We start from the raw sequence: 26,826 nt of genomic DNA on the forward strand, positions 1-26,826 counted from the left end.
CGTTAATGATGCCAACGACAAAGAACATAAACAGGAAGTTACGAGAGACGCACTGGTTGTGTGATTTTGTCGGCAAATTCAGTCGTTTTATAGTAAATAATCTTTTAGACCTGCACAAAAACTCAAGATGGGGAAGCGACAGCACCAAAAAGATAAAATGTAAGTAGAAACTTTCCCCTGAACAAAACACCGAACCACTGAAATGCGTTTGTTGTTGTTAGCTTAGCTAGCTAAAAGAGTTTGCTAGAGTCCTGCTAGCTGCTACCTTACAGTAGCTTTATTCTGTATTTAATATTGCTTCTTTGTCTTCCCCCTATATTTAAATGTATATTTTGTCCTCTGTACAGGTACATCACATGTTCAGAGTACACAAACTTTTATGGAGGAAAGCGAACAGGTGAGTAGTATTTTGACATGATATTTTTCTGATGTTCACCAACTGTTACCAGATTAAAACAAAGTGTTACTGTTTGGTTTATTTATGCTTTTTGTGTTTTGTGTATTGTTGTACTCTTAACAGCTCATTGTCACCCTGGATTTCATTTAGTTGCCAGTTTATTAGGTCTAGCTAAAACTAATGAAATCTAATAATAATAATAATAATAATATTAACTTTATTTGTGTAGCACTTTTCAAAACCAAAACCAAGTTACAAATTGATGTACAGTAAAAACAAACAAATAATTAAAGTAATTTGAGAAATCAACAATAAATGATACAACAATAACAGAATAATACAATGTTTATAAAAACAGCATGCTATCTTAAGAAGAGATTTAAAAGAGGCCCTGAGTTTGCCTGCCTGAGATCTCCAGGTAGGGATTTCCACAGCTGAAGGCCTGAACAGCAAAAGCCTGGTCACCTTTAGTGACAAGACAAGACCATTAGAAGAGCGAGGATCTCAGGCACCGGTCCGGCTCGTAGGGAGTTGTCAAATCACAGATACAGGCAGGAACCTATCCCTTAGTAAAATCTTAAAATCAATTCTAAACCTCGCAGGTAACCAGTGAAGGGTGGCAAGGATTGGTGTGATGTGGTCACTCCTCTTAAAAGCCTGGTTGTAGAATTTTGAATGAGCTGCGGTCTCTGAATGCTTCCCTTCCTAATACTAGAATACAGAGCATTGCAGGGGTCGAGTCTTGAGGAGATAAAGGCATGCATGACCTTCTGTATGTCAGCAGAGGAGAGGAATGATGGGATCTTTGTTAGCTGTCTTAGCTGGACAAAACAGGACTGCACCACTTTGGTCCCCTGAGCTTCAAAAATTACACCAAGGTTGCGGGCTTCTTTCTGAATGTTGTCCAAAAGGGGACCCAGGCTAGTGGAGAGATTATTATAGTAGCTAGTGCTGCGTCCGAAGGGGGTAAATACAATCACTTCTGATTTAAGCTAAAGCTATGTTAAGCTAAAGAAAGTTATTAAACATATGTAATATAATGGCCCTAAAATAAACCCTACCTTCATGAAGGTTATAATCTTCAGTTGCATCAACAGTTTTAAAGAGGCATTGATTCAACTTGCTGTTGCATTTTATTGTGTTTACTAATATTTTTGTCCACCCTATTTATTTCAATAAGCGTAAACTAATGTTTAACAGCAATACAAACTACAGCCACCAAAATTACCATAATCAACACCTCTCAACAAAAACTGATCATTATAACCTTCAAGAAGTTAGAATTTATTGCAGGTCTGCTGTATTAGACTAGGGGTTCCCACCTTTTTTGTTAAATTATGACTCCTTATAACAAAGCAATGTCTACTTGCAACCTCTTGTCAGCGGTTGCACATGTCTACCAGTTGTGAACAGTTAAATCAAAAGACGATTTCCTTTTCCTTGTTGTATTTGAATAGCTTTTACAGGAAATGGTAAAATTATCCAGTAATTCACTGAAAAAATGCTAAGATAAGATGAAAGACTGACAATTTTAATGTGATTTTTGTGTGGTGGAAATGTTTTTTTCTGATTTCCTATCCTGTTAATAATCTTGCGACCACTGGGGGTCTCTAACCTCATATTGAGAACCACTGTATTAGACTGCGTTAGTTTATTTAAAGTTTATAGTATGCATTAGCAGCTCAGTCTATACTACTATCCTGAATTTAATAGTAAAACTATTGTAACATCCATGATTCCACCCATCATCTACAAAACAACGTGAAGTGTAACTTTTCACACTTTGTAAAATGTCTGTCAGAGTCAAGTGGATGTATTGAAGTGAATGCCATGTAATGTTTTCTTTATGTTTTTGATTTTCAGAAATCCCACAGGCAAACTTCAGACGGCTTCCATTTGACCACTGCAGGTAAGACTTGTTTATCACATCCAAGAGAGGTTAATCTGTCTTAGTTGTATTCTGCACAATAAATTTGGCATTAGACCTCTAAAACATTCTGGCCAGTAGTAGAGGATACTTGACACCAGTATATTGCATGGACAGGTAAAAATCTATGCAATCAAATCTATGAAAATCTGGCTACACATGTGTTTTTGCTGAATAATTGTAAATTATCTACCATTTGTCAAATTTTGGCTTAACTATTTTCTCTGAAACGTTTCAGCTTGTCCCTTCAGCCGTTTGAGTATCCTGTCTGTACTGAAGAGGGAGTTGTCTTTGACCTGCTGTAAGTAGATGAGGCTATTTAAACAAAGAAAAAAGGCATTTTTACAACAGGCATGTCTGACTATTAGTGACCTCTGGGCCATTGGGTAATAATGGTTTACACATGCAGGCTACTAGACAGACCTGTGAAGAAAAACAAGTACAATATCACAATCTAGTTGGTCACTCAAACCAATCAAATACCATCTGTGTCTTATTGCTTTCTTTGCCCTGCTAGTGGAGGAGTGTTGATGACTTTGATGGTCAGTCAGTTTGTCTGACAGCTCAACACTAGTTCAGGTTAAGATATCTCTGCAACTGTTCATACATGGAGCTCTAAGTAATCCAACTTCAAACCTTGCGTCTTTATTGTTGTTGTCTTACTGAACATAGTTGAAAACACATTGTAGCTCATATGTATTGTGGTATCTTGTTGTGTCTGGTTTGACCTTAAATCTGAGAGTAATTACACAACGCTGTCGACACATGCTTATCGGTTTTAAACCGAATCGGTAAAGATGAGTTCCTTTTCTACCACTGTTTCAGGAGCATCGTCCCATGGATCAAGAAGTATGGTACTAATCCGACCACTGGAGAGGTAAGCAAAAAACACACGCCAAGCAGCATGTTTATTCATCTGACAGATTCTCCTTTATCTACTTATCTATGCTCATATTTTAGTTTAGTTTAGTACATTAGTATGTCACTGACTATTGTCTATACAGTTAAGTACAGTTATTATTCATTAATTATTAAATATTAAAGCGGAAAAACATCAGCTCAAAGATGATCTCTTGTGAGAGATTTGTAAAATGCCTTCAGCGCCTTTTAAGGAAAAGGGAAACCAAATTATTCAAATTTTGGATCACATTATTTTTATGATTGCACACTAACACCTAAACTTTTTGTCTTTACCACAGAAACTGGAAGCAAAGTCCCTCATCAAACTTAACTTTGCCAAGAACAACGATGGTAAAAATGCAAATGTTCATTCAATGCACTTTGACCTTAAAGGATTTGACGCTGAAACTACGGATATAATAGGTTGTCATTAGAGCCGAAAGGAGCTTAATTTTCAGTATCAGCCAGTAGTTAGGAATATAAAGGTCACTTTGGGAGAGGGATAAGAGCAAATGAAAGCAAGTGGAGGAGGAAAATGTGGGAGAGATGATATAATTCAGCACGGAGCACATTACATGAGCAACTTCTTGACTTCTGGAGGAGATGAGTTTTCGGCCTGTGGAACAGACTGAGAGTGACTCTGCTGCTCTCCTTGCTTCTGATTTTCTTTTCATTTTGTTCCAGGGAAGTATCACTGCCCTGTTCTGTACAACGTCTTCACAAATAATTCTCACATTGTTGCCAACAAGGTCACCGGCAACGTTTTTTCTCATGAGGTGAGTGAACTGCACACTTTCCCTGCATTGATCCTCATACCCAAATTTGTTTTGTACAACACGTTTTTCCAAACAAATTGAGGATTATGCACTGTACAGAAAAAGTTCTTCTGGTTTTTCAGATCAATTTGACAAAAAAGAATCCACCTTTTGTTTTTTTTTAATTGTCTTATCAAAAATACAAACAAGCATATTACTGTTGAACGGCAATTAAAAATCAATTAAATTAGGTATAAAAGAATACATTTTATGTGACCTTAGTGAATTTCAAGGGAGGCTTTTGTTTTCTTAAGTATTTCTGTTTCCACTCAGGCTGTTGAGCAACTCAACATTAAGACCAAAAGTTTTAAAGATCTGCTGACAGACGAACCCTTTACTAGAAAGGACATCATAACACTTCAGGTGGGTTATTGCTTTATTTTGGTTTACTAACTTTAAAAAACACGTCATTTAGGGAAAGTAACCTTTAGTCTCGTGGTGAAAATGTTTTGGTTTTTGCAGGATCCCACAAACCTGGATAAATTCAATGTTTCCAACTTCTTCCATGTAAAAAACAACCTGAAGGTATTGGATCCTGGTAAGTTATCGAACTGATATCTGTCATATGTTAATCAACCGTTTGTGATGGGGAACCAGGCTAAACTTACTTTGGAGTCTTCATGGAATATAAAACCATATATAAACCATTTCCTTCCTCTTGCTCTCCTTTACCTGGCATGGCTCAGAGGAGGAAAAGGCCAAGCAGCAACCGGGGTACCACCTGAAGACAACCAACCTGGAGACCAGGGAGACCTTAGCGGAGCTGTACAAAGACTACAAGGGGGATCAGCTTCTGGCGTCCACTATGAAGGAACCAGAGGCCAAGAAGACAGACAAATTAAACGCAGTAAGCAAAATCCCTGATGCTAATTTAAAACTGCACAGTCCAACAAGAGAAGGAGAGAGAAGTATGACATTAAAAAACACAAAATGGAAAGAGAAAGTAAGTGGTGGAGATATTTATGGAGAACCACCAAAGACCATAAAGAAACTAGTCTCCAATATCTATATAGCCTAGTAATGGAAGTTGTTAAAGCAAATCACCAAAATCTTACATGGTAATTGAAGCAATTGGATCACTTTGCGCCTGCAGCTTCAAATCCCCAGACTGTCTGAGATAATCAATCAGCCAAACATTGCTGAAGTTTTGCTGTTTATTGACTTAGATTGCATTTAAATGAATGTGTAATTCCAGCCATGTCAAGGCTGAGGTCAAGACAAGTTCAGGCTAAATAAAGTCTTCACCATGAGTTCTCATTGACCTCCTTGTAGCTTTAATGTCAAGTATTTGACACTCATGATACCCATGATACTCAAAAATCCAATTTCCTTCGACTGGAAGACCAGGTGAAGTCGTTAGTCAACAAAGGAGGCTGACCTCTGCCCCCATGGAAGAGGGCAACTACAAAGGGGGAATTTTCTAGCATCATCAGTAAAGCATGAAATTCTAAGTATCTTTTATTTCTGACAAAATAGTACCAACTTGTGGTGCACTTACTGCCTTTTGTTTGCTCATATATCATAGAAATGTATATGCTGACCTGCTATCACAGTCATCGTTATGATTTAATCCATAGCATTTTTAGTACTTCGCATTGGCTGAGAAGTTTAGCGCCAAAGATCATTCTTGAACTTGAAAAAACAGCAATTTGACAAAACAGTCCCAACTTTTTCTGGAGCGTTCAGTCATCATAACACATGGTGTCCTGGCGTCTTAGCTGTTGAATCATGAAAAAAAAAAAAAAAGGAAGTTTTGGCATTTAGACAGTTTCCAAGAGCTTTAAAGCAATGCAACTCCTAGTCTGAATAATTGATTAAACATGATGTATCAGATTTATCAATCAATTCTTCAGTTGTGCATTAGTTCGGTAAAGAAGTGTATTTTTTACTTTGAACACTGGAGGGAGCCAAACGCACAGTAATACGCTGACAGCATTGTGGACAACAAGACTTACAGCTCCACCCTGAAACAGAACAAAGAATGTTTACAATGATGTGAGGAAGATGGATAATATTTTATACTTCCATTAGATGAATTATAGCAACGGCAGTATGAACATGTCGTGGGCTAAAACATGAACCTGAGCGAGACATGGACTTGGAACGGAGGCCTCTTTACATATGCAGCAGGTTTATATACTTTATTTTAAAAATGCCCTCTGGAGACTTACTGTAACCTCCTCCAGGCCTGCTCTCAGTCATGAGTCAAAAACAGATGTGTAACCAACAAAGGTCATCCGCAGCCACGTTACCACCGTGACTGTGTCCTTGAATAAATGAGGGTGAAGTCTGGTTCAGTTTGAACACCTCTTTTCTTATCAGCTCTCCTTTGATGCTACGCCATGTCTCGTTTTTGCGCCAGAGCTTTTCCTTGGTTTGTCTTTGTCTCGAGTTCACCGTCGAGGTGACGCTCTAACAGCATCTGAGAGAACAGGCAATATAGGTCAGACGGAGCGCACAAGGTAAAGTCTGTGCTTTCATGCGCCTTCACAAGAACTAGAGCAGAAGAATGCTAAACCACGACTGTATAGTAGACTTGAGCTAGACTTGAGTAGAAATCTATTTTCATTTCTTCGCTTTCATCTCCCTGAGTTGTCATTCGAATGACTTAAATAACTCCTTCAATCTCACTGCATTGTTTGCGGTATTTTTGGATGTTGTATATTACTATTCAACTAATTTAATCTACTTTAAGTTCAGAGAAACTTAAAGCATCTCCAATGCCCCTTAATTATTAGACGGTAGAGAGCACAGCCTCCAAGCTGAGGGGGTTGTGCTCTTAATCATACAGAGGCCATCATTAAGCTAGTTTGCACTTGATGCACCGCTTAGCGCAAATGAGGGGACCAGCCAAGTATGTGGCTGGAAAAAGGTGTGGTTGAGTGGGGAAGATTATTTTTCCACTGGTGGATGAAACTTCAAGCTCCTCTAACGAGTAAGTGTCTGCCCTGTTGAAGTGCCTCTTGAGTAGAAAACCTGCTAGGCGTATTTAGCTGATGCTGATCTCCAGGGGAATATTTCACAGTGAGGATAAATATACAAATAAGTGCTGCAAGTAATGTTTATTCTCAATATTGTCTCATCTCTCATCACACCAGTCGCATTCTCCAAGAGCACTGGGCGACGTGTTCAAATTGAAGTCCATAACCTAAATATATTCACTTTATAGTGATATAAAACTAAGAAAAGCAGCAAATCCTCACATTTTGAGAAGATGGAATCTATCAAATTTTGTCATTTTTGCTTGACCTTAATGATACATTTTGTTTTCTTTGTCTAATTGATTAAATAACTCAACTCAGTGCCATTTCAGACCCATTATTACACTTAAAAGAGCATTAAATAATTGAGTGTGAAAGATCATTCTTAATCTTGGAAAATCTGAACTCAAGGTCCACTTAGTAGCTTTTTCCTGAGCTTTCAGACAAGTGTCATCCCATATACGACCACCATCTTCGACAGTGACCGGATTGGTCATGCAGCATTAAACAAAATTCTTAGTTTGATTGTATTGTTAGTCAGCATCAGTTGATCACTTGATCTGACTTGTACTGATGCGAAGATTTCGGCCATTCAGCACTTTTCAATCTACTTTATTTTGAGAGAATAACTAAAATCTGCCCATTTGATGGTTTTTGAAGACAGTCCCAACAAGTTAACCAACATCATAAAAGTATGCTTTAACAGGTGAAGAAGTGCTTAAAAGGTAGGGTAGGGTTAATCAACATAACATAACAACTGTCATTTATCATTTTTTAATTTTTGTCTTTTTTTTCCCCCAAGGCTCACTACTCCACAGGCAGAGTTTCTGCCTCCTTTACATCCACAGCCATGACTCCTGCAACAACACACGAAGCAGGCAAGTGAACATCTCACACACCTCTTCTGTCTTTTGTTGCTTTAATCTTCATTTGTCCAGGGAAGACTGGCTGGTCATGCCTGCTCTCTTGCAGTTCAGTGCAGCTTCATGCTCACACGTCGTCAAATGTAGTTGCAAGTGGGAGCTGTTCAGTTCAACTCTGTTTTCTTCTCCTGTCAGCCTCTGAGCTGCTCCATGGGGGAGATTTGCTGTTATGCAACTGTATAGTAGGTTCAGTAGACTTCAGAAGAGCGGGAGAATGTTTGGATTTAGTGACCTAGTTCAGTTTTGTAAAAAAAACATAACATGCCAGATATTTTTGGAGATGTGTGTCTTAGTCTAATGCCTCATTTCCATGGTATGGCACGGCTCAACTCGCCTCAACTCGCTTAAAATTGTTCTTTTTTGGTTATTACCTTGTCGAGATTCCGAGCGAGCTGACCCCATACTAAAAGAGCACTGTAGACCTCTGATTGGTCAGAAAGAACAGTTCCTTGTGCAACAGGGACATCCTGCGCAATTCCACCAACAGTAACGACTGCAATTGTTGCGTTGAAGATGATGTCATGGCATTTTCACGCAGCGGCGCTGTGAAGATCAGCTTAGAATCACATCTACATTGAGGATATACTGTATCTGCAGTGGAAAATTAAACCGAGAAAAATACCTTGTACCAAAAGAGTCGAGTCGAGGCTTAAGTAACATTGTCTTTACAGTACGTATATGTATATTAAAATACGAGTTGTTGAATTCTCCAAAGGATTTATATTTTAGTGGCCAGGTTTCTATTTTCTATTTTTTGTCAGATTTTGTCATTTCTTTGAATAACGTTTTTAATTACACTGTTGTGTATAAAGGCTAAACTGTAATTAATAAAAGCTATTTGAATTTAAACACTTGCATAAATCTAAATAACAACCTGCACTTCAGAGGCTCTCAGGATTTTTGAAGGTCAGATCTTACCTGCAACAACATCAATCTGAGACTTGTAAACAATCAATAAGAAGAATTGATTGTTTTTCAAAATAACAGCTCCCGTCTGATTTGCCAGTCATAATGTCAAATGCTGTAATCTGTAAAGAAAAATTAAAATAACACAATTTGCATTTTTATGTCATAGAGGCCATCACAGACGACATTGTGCGTTACCAGTATGTGAAGAAAAAAGGCTACGTCCGTCTACACACAAACAAGGGAGACCTGAATGTTGAGTTGCACTGTGATAAGGTAATAACGCACATATTCTTATACACAAAGAAACATAAAATCACAGACCAAACAAATGAAAGAAATAAAGCTAGTACTTGTTGTAGCATTTGGGGAAGTCCAGTCACAGTTTCTGTGTCTCCCCATCTTCTAGTCAGGAACTCACAACTTTATTTGTCAATCAACCTAGCAAGCCCTCATACTTTTTTAAAATGTCCACATGATCATTGAAGGATAGAACTGCAAGAAAAAGGGAGATTATACATCAGGTTTATATTCTCCAGTCTTTGGCAGGTAGTGTTTGGAAGGTTGAAAGTATAAAACGTGTAAAAGCAATGTGTAAATATAAACACAAAATATATAGTTTTATAAAAGAGGACTGGTGTTCTTGACAGTGAGGTGCTGATTCAGACTTGCTGATTTAATTCGCAGGTAAAAGGTTGTCAAATAGTGTTGTCGTGATGTGGGTTCGGCCTGAGACAAATGGTTAAATCGTGCTTAGGGTGACACATCCAAAACACTGAAATCTGCCTCTTGCAGAGTCTGTCCCCCAGGGTGCCAAGTTTACATCTTGACAGAAATGTGTTTCTTGTGTACCACCTTTTTAAGGTTAGGTGTGGGGCTCCAGAGAGACGGCATGAGTTCCAGGAGTGCTTTTCTGCCCTGGTAACCAGGCGCTTCATGTGCTTGGTTTTCATTGGCTTCTGAGCTGTCGAATCAGAATAATGAGGGGGAAAGTTGCAATGGTTAGACAACCTGCCCTCTGCGCCCCACGTCCTCCTCCTCCTCCCCACCTTACTCCCCTGTGGTTTTCACACAAGATTGCAGCTCTATTTGTGGCCTGCTGTTTATGAATTAATGAGAGCCGTTTCACTGTCACATACACTCTCAGTCAGACCACTCCAGAGCCCACCGCCCTGTTAAGTGCCCATTTGCTCGCCCAGCTTTGGATGTTTCGGTCACCCCTGCCCTCCTTGTCCCCATCTTGGGTGAAATTTGAGGGGGCAGATGTTTGAGATTGGATGACGCAGCCTGTACCGTAATCACACACGATATCAAGGAAGATAACAGTTTCATTATATTCAAAAAGACCGTGGATAAGGTAGATAGACTTCACCTGAGTGGGATGAAATGGGGTAACTGTGTTACTTTAAAAAATGATTTAAGGTGTCTAAGATGTAAATGTAGATACAGACAAAAATCAAAGAAATGATGTGCAGGGAGAGGGGGTAAAAAGCCCAAAAGGACTTATTAGTTACCTCTGCCTAAATAATAAAAAACAAATTCATACTGCTAAAAATAAATATGTTAAGACACAATAGTTACTACCATTTACAGTATTCTTCAGATGTTCCAATGTGAGATTTGGGTGAAAACATGAAATTAAAGTTACTACGTAGCGTATTAAAACATAATAAATGCACAGAGTCTGGCAAAAAAAAAATCATTTAAAATGGATTATAAGTGCATTTTTAGTGTTAATGTAGTTTTGTACACCCCTTATTCCCCAACATTTTAGCCTGGGAAATACTTGACAAAGAGCCTGCAAGCACACATGAATTAGGAATTTCCTTTCTGCCTGCGTCAGCAAACCACGCTGACATCACTGATTGCTGATAATTTTAGGCACCTAGGCATGTTTCTAAATTGGGTTACATTTTAAACATTCCCAGGCGCAATCTAACACACAAACACACAAGCATGCATGCAGACACGGCAGATTAACCACCATTACAGGGCAGCAGCAGCAGCAAGAGGCAGAAGAAGCCTGAGTGTTGCAGATAGAGATCTCTGAGTGAACGTTTCTGGTGAAAAATCAAAAGGATAAAGATGAAAGCAGTGGTAAACACAGAAAAAGGAAAGGCTTGTCGTACATTTTATTCATACATGTACTAGTAATCTGTTGTAACAGTCGGTTTGTCATTAAATAACTTTTTTATGTGTTCTTTTCAATGGCAAAAATCAATATTACGGCTAAAGTCTGTCCACTTTGGTTTAAAACAATAAGCCTCTTTGTACCAGAGTTCTTTGAAAATCTGTGATTTGTAATGGAGAGAAAAAGAGGCAGAGCGTTGAACCCCAACCGCAAAATTGAGACATAGGGGGAAATAAGACCAGTCGAGCTTAGAAGAACCTGTCACACAGCAAAAGGCCAATGAATAAAAATAGGTTTTTTCGAAAGCATTTGGTGATTCTTGGAATCCACCAAACATTGTTGCTACGGAGAATAAGTTAGTTTCACACACATACTCAAACACACGCAGAAGTGTTCCTCAAGGCTGTTGCCGTTAATAACAGTAGACCTGACCAGCGTCTTAGTCAAAGCCACGCCTCCAGAGTGCCATTCAGTCAAAATTCTCTTCTGTCAGTGGGTACATTGTAATGATTTACAAGATGCCAAAAAGTTTTATTTTTGACCCAGCATGTACCTTCAGCAAGAGTTTTTTACACCAACAAAGTAGCTTTGTAGAAGAGTACTAAGCCTGGCTTCTAGCTACATAGATACGTGAGGTCTGCCTCAGGCAGCAGTTGCACGCTACCTGAACCCTACTTGACTTTTGTGTGTAACAAACACTTCCTAACAGGTCAGACAGAGTTGCAAACCTGTGACTTTTTGTTCATGTGAATGTTCCATGGTCTGTCAGCTCCACCTGGAAGATGAAGTATAACCTGCCTGTATAGCTCAACACCTGTCCAGTGTCTTCTGACCCCCCTGTCACTAAAGGCAGCGATGTGCAAAGAGATGGCTATGTCATCGCTCCCCTTTGTGGGTACAAATGATCAAGTCTGTTATTTAGCCCCTTAACATTAGAGATTCACAGTTGAACTACAAAAGCATCACTGAACTGTAGTTAATCAGTGTCTTCAGTGATGCTTTCCATTGCCTGAATAGTTTCGCTGTTCACTCTTGTATGCAGTAGTTTCCTGTTTCATTTTTATATGGGTTAAGTTTCTAGCCGATTTAATAAGGTATGAAGAGGTGTCATGATATTAACACTTCTGACCATCATGATGTGGCCTTGTTTACCCAGGATTTATTTATCTGCAGTAGTTTGAAAGCAGCTACAAGGATAATATCTTTATATGTAGTGATTATTAAAGGACACCAGGCTAGGCTGCTATAAATGTGGCAGGCAGATATTGACATTCACCATTATTTATCTAAATGTTACAAGGTTGAGTGTGTGAGTGCAGGTATGTTACTGGGTTTATAAAAAGGTCTCCTCCTATTACAGCCATTCAATTGATTTTGGCACACAACACACTCTTAGAAGGCTTTGACACTCTGTGCCTGTACTTATGTTTAGTCTCTATGTCCTCAGTGCTAATTTAGTAAATTAGCTTATAGAGCAGCTGATATTATTGGCTGTGGAGACCCGGTCAGTATCAAAGTCAAAGTAATTTTATTTGGCATATGCACCAAATAACACTGTATCATCCAGAGCCAAGAACATCTTATGACATGGCTTGTGACAGCATATGAATATATGAATTATTACATCAGAATATTTTTTTAACTATCTCTGCATGCTCTTTCTGCCAGGTTCCCAAAGCTGGAGAGAATTTTATCCGTCTGTGTAAAAAAGGCTACTACGACGGGACAATCTTCCACAGATCCATCCGGAATTTCATGGTAAGGACTTTAGCAGATAAAAAAAAAAATGCTCTTCTGCGGTAACTTACTTCCACTATAGTGCACCAGTGTACTTAAAATGACTTTGGCTTATTCTCATTTGTACAGTGTAGCTGGCTAGCAAACCAGCATCTCCAAACTTTCACACAACTTGTCAGATTTGTCATGTGTTAAAATATATATATATATATATATTTGTAAATTTTGGATGCAGAGGACAAACGCTCAATGTGGGGATGCTAAAACTGGATTTCCACCCACACCCCTAACTGAATTTTGGACAGATTACATTGGGTCAAAGGGGAAGTCTGACAAACTCCAGGTGATACAGTCTTCACAGATTAAAAAAAAATATCTTAGCAATTTTGGAAATGGGTTGTTTGTTTTTAGGCCCAGAGGGACTGTCCCATTATTGGAAATGCCATTGGTTGAATTCTCTCAACAGCAGTGCATGTTGTCAATGCAGTGGTGTGTTAGTAAATAAGGATGGGTGACTTAGGACTGAATTTTAACATCCATCAACATTGCTGTGCCCCTTACATAACGTGGCTTATATTGCTCCTTGCTTTGACATTTTATATAAATGTAAGCGATTAAAGTTCATGCCACTAGAAATCATAAAGTAGATTTCAGTGGGTTTGTCTTCCACCACATCCCTTTTATAGAGGTAGTGCAAGTTACTCACGGTCTGACTAGCTTTAACCTAGAATTTTAATTAATAATTACTAACCATGCTCTTGTGTTTTATTACCTTTTCTTTTGTTGAATAATAATATATCTTAGTATTTACGGCTTCGGATATGATTAAACACAGCTTTTGTTTCTGACTCACTCTCCAACTGAAGCTTCTTAACCCAGCCTGAGAATCTCAAATGACAGGTCTCTGATCAGCCGCTCATATGTTTATTTCAGAGCTGCCGCTCCCATAATTAAAGTGCCTCTGAGTGGACATCTGGTCTCAGGAGGACCCTTACCTTTTCTTTTCTTTTTGTCCCTTGGTTTTCATACACAGTGGCAAGCTGTGAATTGTTTATCCATAATTACTCCAGCCACTTACGCCTTCGACTTATCCTCCACAACTTAAAAGGCGAGGAGGGTGGCCTTTGAGAGAATAATTTCATAGCAACAAACACAAGCAGTGTGTTAATGGGAACAGAATTTTGGCCCTCACTTCCCTTAATGCAGTTCACCAGGACCTTGTGAGTGTACTGAACATCCTGAGAAGAATTTGACAGTTTCACTTGTGACAGACATGTGAGAGGCCCACTTAGTTGCTACACCTCAGGCTCAAACTGTGAAGGGAAAACTGTGATGCAAGTTTTTTTTACACGTGAATCTACTTGGGTACATGGGACTTCTTAAACATTACATTGCAATGTTGCACTTTATATAAATCTGCTGTCTCCATTTAGTGAGGGAACTTAAAGGCATTCATGGGCTTTGATTAGTGTTTGTTGAAACAATACAAAAATATCATCAAAAAAAACATTTTAGCTGGTGATGTAGTGTGACATGGAAGTGAAACTACACTGCCATCATTTTGTTTTATCTCTCAAAGTATGTTAAACAAAACTATATACACAGCCATAGAAGGTGTATGTCTCTATGTTTGAATGACCATGAAGTTCTGTTAATGGTTGGCTGTAGAGATTTTGCAGTATACAGTTGGTTTACATTAAAAATATCTCACCAAACATGTTTATATGTCTATGTGGCAATGTGTATATGACCTCAAGGTCTAACAAACATGTTGAATGCATTTCTTTACTACCTCAAAACACTTTTGCAAACCTTATGTTCTGTGTTTACATCAATTTGATTTAAATTCAATGTAACTAGCTACAGAATACTATAACAAATAATAAGTAAGGTTTTTGTGATACGAGGAAGTAAATTAAGACTTAACCATGGAAATAGTGCCACCACTGCACACAGTGTCAGATGAAGAGTTTGAACATTATTTACATGTTTTTAGTTCATTTTGCTTTCTTCGGTCGTCATTGTTGCCGTTCTGTCATTTTGAAGTGCTCAGCTGTGTTGTAGTATATGACCGGCCAAACAATTTCAAACCTAAAAGTGGAAAATACAGTTGGTGAAATGAGTGTTTTTGCCAGCCCTTTGTGTTGTTGCACAGAAACAGTACAGGGACCCACTCATGAAAACTTTGTTCCACAGCAAATCCCCCCAGTGTATCTTTAAACAAGTAGTCCAAAGAAATACACAGAGCAGTACTCAAAACACAAATAGGAAAGTTGAGCCTTAAACAATGAACAAAGAGGCCTGTGTCCTGGGAAGCACTGCCAGTGGCTACTAGCACTGACAAAAGTAAATACTGTAAGATTAATTTAAAGTCTTATTTGACCACTTTACAGATAGGGGACATTATAAGTAACGGGATCAACTCTTCGGAAATCGCAGGATGAACCTGTATTAGGCTTTCAGTGTGCAGCAGCTTACGTCAGCTAAACCTAACAGAGTTTTATTTGTTTCCAGATTCAAGGAGGGGACCCCACTGGCACCGGCACAGGTAAGATGAGGCCTGCACTTAAACCACATTTTGAATTACGTAACACAACTCTGCTGAATTATTAATAGTTCCTTTTTGGAAGCTCTGAGTAAATACCACTTGCAACTCAAAAGTGTTACTAAATATACCCTTTGAAAGCACATGGGAGTACAGGAGACGCACATACACACAGACAGAGACCAAAGACAGAGAGGATGAAGAGTGGAGATGGGGGGGGGGGTGAACAACCAGTCAACCAGCATTTGGTGTAATTTTCCTGTTTTTAAAAGACAGCTCACTGTAATTGACTGCTTAGGCCACATACACTTAATTCCCTGCCTTCATGTCGTCTGTGATGCTCTGAGAGGTTGCAGCACAAAGAGTGCTTTGTACCTCTTCTCTGAATGCTGTGCAGAATGTGTCCACCAGGACAGATTTATGAAGGTGCAGAATTCCTGGCTTGTGGGTAAAATTCTCCTCATCACCTGGACCAAACAACGTGTGCACACAACTCATAAACAGACCCTAAGTGTTTAAGTCTGTGCAGTTACTTGCATATCATTAAGAACGATAGCTTGACACAGGCAGCTGCTGTGAAGCTTTGGACTTAAGTCACGCATTGTGTTGTTTTCCTTCTTTTTGTTTGAAGTATCTTTTTTTAACTTGTCAGACCAAAGCAGCGTGACATATTTCATCTTTTAATATTATGATTTTTGAAGAGGTGATTTGTCTGCTCAGAGAAGATGCAGGAACACTGGGGGGGTAAAAAGGGAGTGTGTATTTTGGGTACAGTAAAAACATTCATTATCTGCACAATACATGCTCATTTATTTCCAGATTCTGTGTCTGGGGTTAGTGATGGCAAAGTAAGAGGTTGAACCATGGTGTGATACTTTCTTGACATTTTGATTTGAGATTGAAAAGTAAAGAAAATCCTACAAAAATTTACACATTTTGAGTAAATCCCTCTTTCATTGCCTGCAAATAAATTGGAAAGAGATGCATCTGGCAAACTGCTCATTGTAGCGTTAACACTTCCCCCAAGTTCAGAAGAGTCTCATTTATCTAAAACCTGTCAGAATCAGATGCTTTGGAGAAAGAAATGTTTTAAACATTGACTTGTAAATGAAATCCCAGACAGGTATTCAAAATATGAAGTGAGAAGCACATGCTCCTGTATTATGAAATGCCCAATTAATGTTTTAATTAGTGGAGATGCTTCACAGCTCTCAGTCACTGGAGGATGTTTACTGCTTTCTTTCCTGTTAAACATGTTCAGTAGGTTGAAGTTTGAGCTTGTACTGTTGAACTAATTCAAGGGAATGCAGTTTGATATATTGGTTAACTCTTCGGGGAGAATTCATTTCTCTTCATCGTCCCCTCTCGCTCTCCCTTCATTTATGATCCAGTCATACTGAAAGCAAAATGTCAGCGAGATGATAAATTATGCAAAAATGTTACCAGGGGGAAGCTGCACAAAACCTCTGAAGAGTTGATTGGTTGGGAGTATGCATTTACATCGTAGCATAAACACACATGCAGTACTTAGTGTATTTATACACGTTATTTCATGTACGTACACCAGCTGGCAGGATGCAGGGCAGTGAAACACACCTAGCGGCGACAGATCCTCTCCCTCTGTTGGGAGCCAATAAGCTCCTGCAGTGCGTATTCCTGTATACTCATCATGATGATTCTTAATGAAGAAGTCAGTCTGAATAATGATTCACAGCTGAAGGCTCTCAACATGGCTCCATGTTCAAGGGCAAACAGGTCCTTTGCGTCTTATGAAAATACGTGGTGCCTTATTTCTGTTAAGGTGCAGTAATTTGAATAAATAGTAGGCCTGGACAATTAATCATAATATTATTGAAATCACAATATGGTGAAGTGCAATGTCCAAATCGCAGGTAAAATGTGTCACAACATACAGTTTATAAATGAGGCATTGTGGTGCTACAGAGATTCCCCGGCCTACAAAACAAATTATATGTATATAATTTGTTTTGTTTGTTTCATTGAAAATGCAATACAAAAATTTCCATACTCACTAAAAACAGTTATTTGTGTAATTTTCATACAAACTAAATACATTTTAATGGGTTTACTATTTCACAATACTGAAATGTAATGTTGTGCATCACAGCTTTAAAAACACTAAGTGAATTACCCGCCCAAAAGGGTACAACCTTTTCTTTACATTTACTAAATCCCGGATGCAATTTTTTAACACTCTAAACTATCAATGAACTTTAGCTTGAAAGTGCTGACACACTGATTCTCCTTGGGAGTGTTTGTCCAACCAAGTTTCTCTTTTTCTTAACAAGGATGTTTTTGTTCATGCATTAAAGGAACCCTGTGGAGATTTCTTGTTTACTCACTATGTGTGTTCTTGACACCCGACATGTTTCACTCCCTTCCTTGTGAAACATTTGCAAAGCTGAATTTTTTTAACTTTTCCTCCACCATTTGCTGGTGTTTTGCTACGTTAATTGTCATGCTAACTGTTGATCAACGGAATATCGAGAACCTCCTTCTTTATTTAAATACCATTTATGTCAAGGATTGTCCATAACTGTTTGATTCACCATTACATCCAGTTGACTTAGTTCTCTGCATTTCATCTGCTTGTTGCTGTTTCCTTGTTCTTGTTTCATGTTGTATGGCTTGATGCACTACACATTGGTTTCACCACCTCCCTGCAGTGATCAGGAATGTGTATTTTATCTCATGCATACCCATGTATGTACATGGCTTGTGCTAGTAGCTCCAGATACTGATATTGTATATCATACTACATACTAACTTCATGTTTCTGAGGATGTTGAAATGTCTGCCAACCTACAGTAATAATCAGATAAATGTCTCTCTTTGTGTCTATCTTTCCTCTCTCACCAACATTTTCCATTCCCAGGAGGGGAATCCTTCTGGGGAAAACCTTTCAAGGATGAGTTTCGGCCCAACCTCTCCCATACCGGCAGGGGGATTCTCAGCATGGCAAACTCTGGTCCAAACACCAACAAGTCCCAATTGTAAGAAATGTTTTTAAAATGCAGTTTTTCCTCAACTTTAGACAGAGAATAATATTGTGTTTGTTTTTCTGTCTTTCTTCTTCTTCTTCTTTTGATTTCTTTGCTGACCCCCCCCCCCGTCAAGAAGACAAGAAACACTCAATGCTGTCAGAGATAAAGTATCATATTGGATGCACAGATAAACATTTGATGTATTATCGCCTTTACTTATTTAGTAATAACATAATCATTTTGACAAATGTTTCATTACTAAAGTAAATTTGAACATTTATAATTAAAGTATTTTATTAGTTACGTAATACTACACGGATGGTAAAACTGAAACTAAGCAGATTTTCTTGGTAACACTTTATTTTAACCTGGCCTTAGTTTATACATGTAGTAACAAGTTTAACCCCTTCTGTGCTGCTGATGCTGGCATCAACAGATGTATCGCAGTACATTAACGTAGTTGTAATGTGTTATAGACCTGGGCGGCCCGCCCAAGTAAAGTCTGTGTGTGGGGAAACAGTGCTGAACATTAATAAATACTGATATACTTATGTATGTAAACAGACATGGCTTTTATACCTATTGTAAAGGCAAGGCTCCCTAAAAAAGTTCTTGTTTGTTCCCAATACTTCCAATTCTTTTCACTTATTCATTTACTGAATCTTAAAATTAATGTATTGCTTTTCTTGCTTTCTCTCAGCTTCATCACTTTCCGGTCATGCACCTACCTCGACAGGAAGCACACTGTGTTTGGAAGGTAAACTGTCATTTTTTAATTTTTATAAATGTTGTGTGTTTAGTTGTTTCCTTAAAATTGTCTTCACTCTGGCTTAGTAACAGGGTGTTGTTCAATTTAGCAGCTGAGGCAGATGGCTTTGAAGGGCGTCGGCACCTCATCTTCGTTTCAGATCTTTTTTTAGCTTTTTTTTTTTAGCTTTCTTGTCTTCTTCCTCTTCCTCACTCTCTGTCTGTCTTTCTCGTCCTCTCAGATTCTTCTTTAATACATATTTGGCTTCTCTGGAGCACCAGACAGTACAAACAGTATTGTGACTTCCAGTCAGACTCCTGGCCAAGAGCAGTGAAACATTTAGAAGATGCTGAATCTAAACTGATGGCTCTCTCTTGCTGTCTCTCTCTCCGCTGAGCTGAGCATGATCTTAAATGGCTGTCTTTTTGGAGAAAACCCTGGCTGTTTTCTAAAAATATTCAGACTGCTTTCAACTGACTGATTCTTCACATGATCACCGCACTTACAAAGCTTCTGCTTTACCTCTGCGTCCAGCTTTTTGGTGTGTAGTAATGTAGTCTTTGCACATTTAATGGGACTGACGGTGGCAGTCCACTTAACCTGATCTATGCATAATGTGAACTCTTTTACAGAGGAAAGTTCTTTTTAAATGCATATCAGGTTGGACACTTTTTTTCTATGTCTTTTTGTTTGTTTGGTTGATAAGGAGTGACCACAGCCAGGTTGTTCAACTGTATGAGTTACACTGGTCTCTCAGGACCAGGAGTCTTGGAGAGGATCTTCCACTGCCATTTCTTTAGGCTTTAAGGCTGCTTGATTGTCTTTATTGATCAACATATATACATTATTTTATTTTAATAATTGGTTAAACATTTAATCTATAAAATGTCAGAAAAGAGTGAAAAAAGAAGCAAAATCTCACATTTGAGAACATTTGGCATTGTTTCCTACTCAACTAATCAGGTAATTAACAAAGTCCGTACGTGTGTGAAGTTGTTATATCCTGATGGGGACTTTAACCTGAATGCACACTAACAAATCAGGACTCGTGTCCCCGAGGCGACAAAAATTTAGATCCCAATGGGTAGAGACACAGTTTGAGGGTTAAGATAGAGGTGTGTGTGTGTGTGTGTGTGTGTGTGTGTGTTCTGCCTTTTGATAATCCACAATGCCGCCACTGTGTTCTGCCTGTCTGCAGAATCTTTTTTTTATTGTATGCCTTTATTAGGGGATTGACAGTAGAGAGCTGACAGGAAATGAAGGGGGAGAGAGATGGGAAATGACATGCAACAACTGCTTTTATCCATCCTACTGTATAAACAGACAAAAATACTTTCAGGGCTCTTTTCTAAATCGGATCCTGCGATATTTCTGGGTTCAAGTATCTATTTTTTGGTATTCAGACAGTGGTCTCTCCATGTCATCCATGTCAGTTCTTTTGACCTTTCCTTGACCTCAAATGTTGGGTTTGTCTGTTCTTTTTTATTTCTTTTTTACTCATCTCACTTGACAACACCGCTGGGGAACAGGGATGAATAGAAAAATAAGGACACCACACACTTTCTTAATTCTCACACAAGTTGTCTTAATGATCGATTTTTGGATGTATTCTTTTGTAGCTGAGTGACTGGTGATCCCTTTGGCTGGGTTGATGTTAATCCTCTCAGAATATCTTCAAAGGGTAGATGTGATGCCTAATGTTTGTCAGATGACTTTTCCTAACAATTTTCAAAAAGCGTAGTGGGTTTCCCTTTGTCTAGGAATGTAGGGCGATCTAATGACTAACATGAGAAGATATAGATATTTTGGCATACTTTTTATACTGTGGTAGCTATCTCTTTAACATTTCTGCTTGTAATAGGCCACGGCAAGTAATCCTGCAGGACAGTGAACCTTACTGTTTTATGGCAAAATTGGATTTTCATATCATTTTTGAGTACTGTGATTTGACAGGTATTTCATACACTGGATCAGCCAAAACCTACTTACCTGGCCGGTTATTTTGTCCAGCAGCAATTTCTCAAATGATTTTCCTGAAATTTGACAATAGATCTTGATCATCATATAAAAATTACAAATACCATGAGAGAGAATGAGATACATGTGAAATACCGTAGGTTACTGTGTCATCTGTTGTGTGCTTTATGTGGGAATATTGATGCTTTTGTTCTGACTACATCTATGATGAAAGAAATTGCACTATCCCTGATCTGGAAACTCCTTGAGTGTCCTATATGACATAAAAAAATGCAAGTAGTGTTAAAGTGAATGTGAGACAAAATGTGATGTTTGAACTGAAGCCAATTTATTGGCCGATCCTTGGCATGAAAACATTTTTGGAACGGTAATAGTTTTGGACTAATAGATAACCTATTATTATTTTTGTCAGCGAGTCATTGAGTGTGGGAGCTCCTCTGTTCATCTGAACATGTGGAAGCAGAGCACATGTGGCCCTTGAGACACCCCCTCCTAACTAACTGTACTGTTTATATGTGTGCGCGAGGCTTCTCACACTACACATGGTAACAGGAAGCCCCCACTGGAGCAGCCGGATAAAGACTTTGCAGTTTAAAGAGCAAAGTGAGAGCAACTTCTTAAAGTGATCTGCACCAGGGGAGTCGGTAACAGTTCGCCTCTTGGCCCCCAGCATTTGACAGTCTCTACATCTTCAGCGCTTCGTTTTTCTTCTGTGTTTACACCATGAGGCCAATGTGCTAATAACAAAGAGTGTAAACATTTGCTTTTAGCAGCAACTCATGTTCACTGTTGTCTGAGGAATATAATGAGGTCTGCACAAATCCCTCAGCCGCTTAATGGTACGCTCATTATGCTGCCTTGCTGCAAAAAGAATTTCCTCTTGTGGGACAATAACGATCTGATATAAACTGAAAACTAAAACATTACAGGTTGAGATGGCTGAAGGGCACTTCAGCAGGATGGATGGTGTCACAGGGATTTGATCTTAGCTGCACCCTTCTCCTCGAAATCACCCTACAGCCCTCTTGTCATTATTGCGCACATCAGTTTTTATATAGGATTTGTCATTTTGAATGGTAAAAGTGGCTGAATCTTGTCAACACTGAAAGTCTCTAATGGTTATATTTTATTATATATTTTGTTGTGAGGGATATGCTGCCGTCGTTTTATCTTCCCTGTCGAAGATCAAAGTGATCTGGGACCTGTGTTGTGCCCTGGTTTCTCTTGCTCTTACCTCGATGTATAAATGAAGGATGCTTTGTGTTTTTTTTCTTTTGCAGGATTGTTGGTGGATTTGAAACACTCACAGCCATGGAGAATGTGGAGAGTGATCCCAAATCAGACAAACCAAAGGTAGGAATCAGTGATGTTTAAGGTCTGGATTGGCTTAAAAATGATCTGATTATACTTGTATGAAATGTATCAGCGTACTCTACTGGAATCAGAGAAATGTCAGTCCAATATTTTGTCTTGGGTCAACTTACGTTTCATTTTACAATCTTGAAATGTAGCTGACAACCCTGTCAAGGGCAAATTACAGAGTGCAACTGCAGAATCACTTTAAGGTCCTGGATCACTAACATGGATTGCAGCTGAAGAGTAAAAGACTCAGCTATTGTGTCATTTTGACCCGAACATGGATCATCTAAAGGGCAGGTGCTCAGACAAGACAGTAAGCAGGGGCCAGTGAGAGATGAGTCAAAACGCAATTGAGGGGCTAAATTCAGTCTTTGCAATCAGAGGTGTTGTGTCATTCTAAATTACAAATGAGCTGTAAAAAAACAAAACTCATAAAAAATGCAGCTACTATATTTTTTCCAATTTTCTATTGATGTCAGTATCTCATTTTCTTCACAAAAACCTTGAGTTGCAGTTCTCAAGAAGTTTGTCCCGCAAAATTACTGTTTATTCAATTTATCGGCAGAATTATTTCTAGGTATTTTAGAGAATAGATTTTATAGGGATTGGTCTTTGATAGTTTATATGATACTAGAATTTGTTTGTAGTTTTCCTTTGCTTGAGCCAAATGCTTTTTGGTTCCTAATTTTTTCTGTTGACTCTGTTCTACAGTCGGAGATCAAGATCATAAGTGCGACTGTTTTCGTGGACCCGTACGAAGAGGCTGACGCTCAGGTTTGTATCTCTGTCTCTGTTTGCGGACATGAACAATCCCGACTTTATGATACACATTAAGACTAAAATTCCTATCTGCTGAGTGTTCGTTGAGTGTGTGTACTTACAGCGCAAGTATTTTGGACAGTGACACATTTTTCATTGTTGTTCTGTACTCAGCACATTTGAATTGAAACAGGGACTGAGTTTAAACAAAAAAACATTTTATTTTGTTTTGAGGTTGTCAATAGGGGTGGGCAATATGGATAAGCACCTATTTAAGGGCAGTTGAGAAAACATTTACAGATAAAATAACTGTAAGGTAATGCCTGGTTTTAAATAATTCATTAAAATCCCCTCTGGACATATTCTGAGACATAATAAGATACTCTCCTTTTTAAAATAATTTATGTCTGATAAGCTTTTCCACAAAAAGGTTCACATTCCTTGTTAATTAAAAAAAACATTTAATCTGCTTTCCCCTTATTTAAAAGTCCACAATCTATGCACATGCAAGTATCTTTCATTTTTAAAAAGTAACTGCAGGACACAGATGTCTCCTGCTTCACTGAAAGTTCATTCTCAGTTTATTAGGCTTCAAGTTTTTATATCTAAACAGAAATTTAACGACAGAGCACAGCCTTTCCCCCTTTAGCAGATGAACATGAAAATGTAAATACTACTGTATTATACTCTGCTAAACACCTACGATGACAATTTCAGACCCCTCAATGATTTCTAAGTGGGAGAACTTGCAAAATATCAGGGTGTTCAAATACTTATTTTCCTCACTGTACATTTCTGAGTGGAGATGTGCATGAAATAAAATGAATACCTGTTAAATAAAAAGCAACTGAATCATATTGATGCAAAATATAAATCCAATATTGCCTTAAAAAAGCTGTTGATTTATTCACCTACAATGGTGTAATACAGCAGCAGATATTAAAGAGATTCATACCCACCTGTGTAGAAATTGTATAGAAAAATATCTGCTGCTTGATACTTTTTTGTCAAGTGGTTTATATCATTATGTCACTCAACCATCGTGAACGGTGTAGGAACCTTGGCCCTTTTTATATACAGTCCCTCCAGTTTTTTAACAGTGCAGCCAGATAATCTAGGAGCTACAGTTACTCCACTGCTTACCCTAAAATTAAAGCTGGAGGACAGCACTTCACCTAACAGCCATTGTTTGATTTTTAAATCCAAACAATCCATCCAGAGTACAGTAGTGTTTAGGTGTGTGAAACCATTTTACATCAAACCCTCTAACTACAGATGACAATCTTCTGTCAGTGTAAAAGGAGTTTTTGCCCAGAGTCATGCGGAGACACTCCACCTAATGCTTGTTGTCCCACCTGCATTTGAAACACAGATTGCGCGGTGAAAGTGTCCACAGGGAAGTAACAGTTACTGAGCATTAAGTCCTGCTGTATGTATGTGTGGGAACTATGATTTGTGTGTTGCAGATTGCAGCAGAGCGAGAAAAGGAGCTGCAGAAGCAGGAGGAGGAGAAACAGCAGACCAGCATCGCCCAGAAGAAAGCCAAGGAGGAGCAGGCGCCCAAGACCTTCAAAGCGGGTGTAGGGAAATACATCAACCCTGCCACAACGTGAGGACAAAACACACACACACGCATACTGTTTTACTATTCACCAAACTACAATCTTCTCTCTGCTTCTGCTTGTGGTAGTGACTCCACCATAGTGCATCACTGTGACGTATATAAAAGCTGCATTTGCATCTGCAAGTTAAAGTATATTGATTTCAGGCAGAAGTTTAGATTAAAAAGTTTACCTGGCCTCCACACAAACTGTATTACATTTTTTTCCAAAGTCTGATGTGAGTGACTTCTGAAAAAAGGATAGTAATGAATGGATGATAAAACATGATGATTACATAGCTACACAGAATGAGTAGAAACATAATGTGCAAAACTGCCAATTATAGAGAAGATTACCCATTTTCCCCATGGGGATAATTCAGGTTTATTATCCAGACCATATTTGTGCTGAGTTCAGGTATACTATTTTGTGATATTACAATATATTTCATTTTAGTTTTAACTTTATGTCTAACAACACAAAAACAATTTGCACTCACTTTAGTTTACTGTTCAAAGTAATATCAATGATACACATCAGATTCTTGTTCCTTTGCCACATTAGGTTTGTTTTTTGTAGAATCCTTTTTTTTATTTTTTTTTTTTTTTTAGGTAGAATCTGTTCAGTAAAGAAAAAAAAAATAAAGCCATTACAAGACACTTTGCACAATGTGTATAACCCTGGAGCATCTGTGGGAATACTGACATTACTCATTATCCTAAAAGAAGGTGCACTAACTGAACTGAAAATGTACTCTGGCTAGTGTGTATCAAGAGATAATTAGGCTAATGATTTTTCTGTTTTTGATGACGTTTTATCTTCAGAATGTACCCGTCTTACCTGTCATTGTGTTCACATACTTTACTATAATACAGTGGAGGATTAGATGTCAGGCTGTGTAAAAACAGTGCTTGATTCTGGGTTTCTATTAAGTCATGAGATAATTTTTTTATTCCCAACCCTGCATCGAGCAATATTTTTGATGATTTGACATTTAATCAAGAGATAATCATTTCTAAACCACTTTTGGCTAATTGTTTGCTTTCCAACTGCGCATTGACTCTATGATTGCATCTCACCACTCACATCCTCGCATATAAAACCGTAGGCAGCTGTTTTCACCAGTTAAGCTCGAGTGAGAAAACACGAGGCAGCTAAAGAAAGAGAATTTGGGAAATCTAGATGTATTATTATATAATTATGTAATGGTTGAGGTAAGGTGAAGGTTTGGTGGGGTTAAGGTTAGGGAAATACGGGTGGTAATTGATAATCAGTTGATCAGTCAACTGTTTTCATAATGGATTAATTGTTTTAGTCCTGTTTCAAGCAAAAATGCCAAACATTGTCTCGTGCAAGTTTCTCCAATGTGAGAATTTGTGTGATTACAAATACTATTTTCAGATATTTTATAAACTGACTAACAAAAGGTTATCAGCAGATTTATTGATAATGGAGAAAAAAAAGTTAGTTGCAGCTCCAAAGGTCAGATTCATAAGAAGTCATGTTGATTGGAGTTCATGTTGATGTCTGACTGCAGGAGAAAACTGTTGTAGTACAGCCTGTTTGAAAAGAACATCTTCTCTCATGCAAATTCATCCATGACCTTGCCAGACCACAAAGAGACAAGCAAAAGTTCTGAATACTTGGCGAGGCTATAGTTTCACCTCCTACAGAAGAAGAAACCTGAAAGGTCTGTATTATACAAAGGCATAAACAACCTGATTTACAAAGAGAAAAGGGTTATGAGCAGGAACCCAGGCAAAAGTAAGAAAAGATCAGAGAATCACACAGTCTACAAGAAACAAGAAGCACACATTTGTGGAAAAACAGCTAATTATGACATCATATTCTTCTCCCTCAGAAAACGTCCCGCTGCTGAAGATGAAAGCGGGCCGTCCACCAGCGGAGGAGCAGTGGCCAAGAAGTCCAAAGGCAAGAGCAGCTTTGGAGACTTCAGCTCCTGGTAGCGCCGACACATTCAGCATTCTCCAGTCTGTGTTTTTACTGGTCAGGTTGAGCACGAGCAAAATTAATTTCATTCATACTTGTGTCTATTATCTCTCAGTACTGTTGTTGCCCTGTGAAAATGACAAATTAAAGTTACTTTTTTCCAAA

The 26,826-nt window shown here is 38.4% G+C and overlaps 1 protein-coding gene across 1 annotated transcript; it reads left to right on the forward strand.

Annotated features, from left to right (window-relative positions):
- ppil2 (peptidylprolyl isomerase (cyclophilin)-like 2) lies at window positions 1-26,826 on the forward strand. The gene is made up of 20 exons (XM_046035729.1): window positions 1-159; window positions 348-397; window positions 2,261-2,306; window positions 2,563-2,625; window positions 3,150-3,201; window positions 3,524-3,575; window positions 3,909-4,000; window positions 4,313-4,402; window positions 4,502-4,577; window positions 4,726-4,886; window positions 7,823-7,898; window positions 9,019-9,125; window positions 12,649-12,738; window positions 15,232-15,265; window positions 18,159-18,276; window positions 18,968-19,024; window positions 22,273-22,345; window positions 23,063-23,125; window positions 24,577-24,719; window positions 26,573-26,826. Exons 1-20 carry the CDS (start codon window positions 128-130, stop codon window positions 26,676-26,678), a joined length of 1,581 nt encoding a protein of 526 aa, XP_045891685.1. The 5' UTR covers window positions 1-127; the 3' UTR covers window positions 26,679-26,826.

This window comes from Micropterus dolomieu, linkage group LG21 (genome assembly GCF_021292245.1).
Source record: "Micropterus dolomieu isolate WLL.071019.BEF.003 ecotype Adirondacks linkage group LG21, ASM2129224v1, whole genome shotgun sequence".
Classification (NCBI taxonomy): Eukaryota; Metazoa; Chordata; class Actinopteri; order Centrarchiformes; family Centrarchidae; genus Micropterus; species Micropterus dolomieu.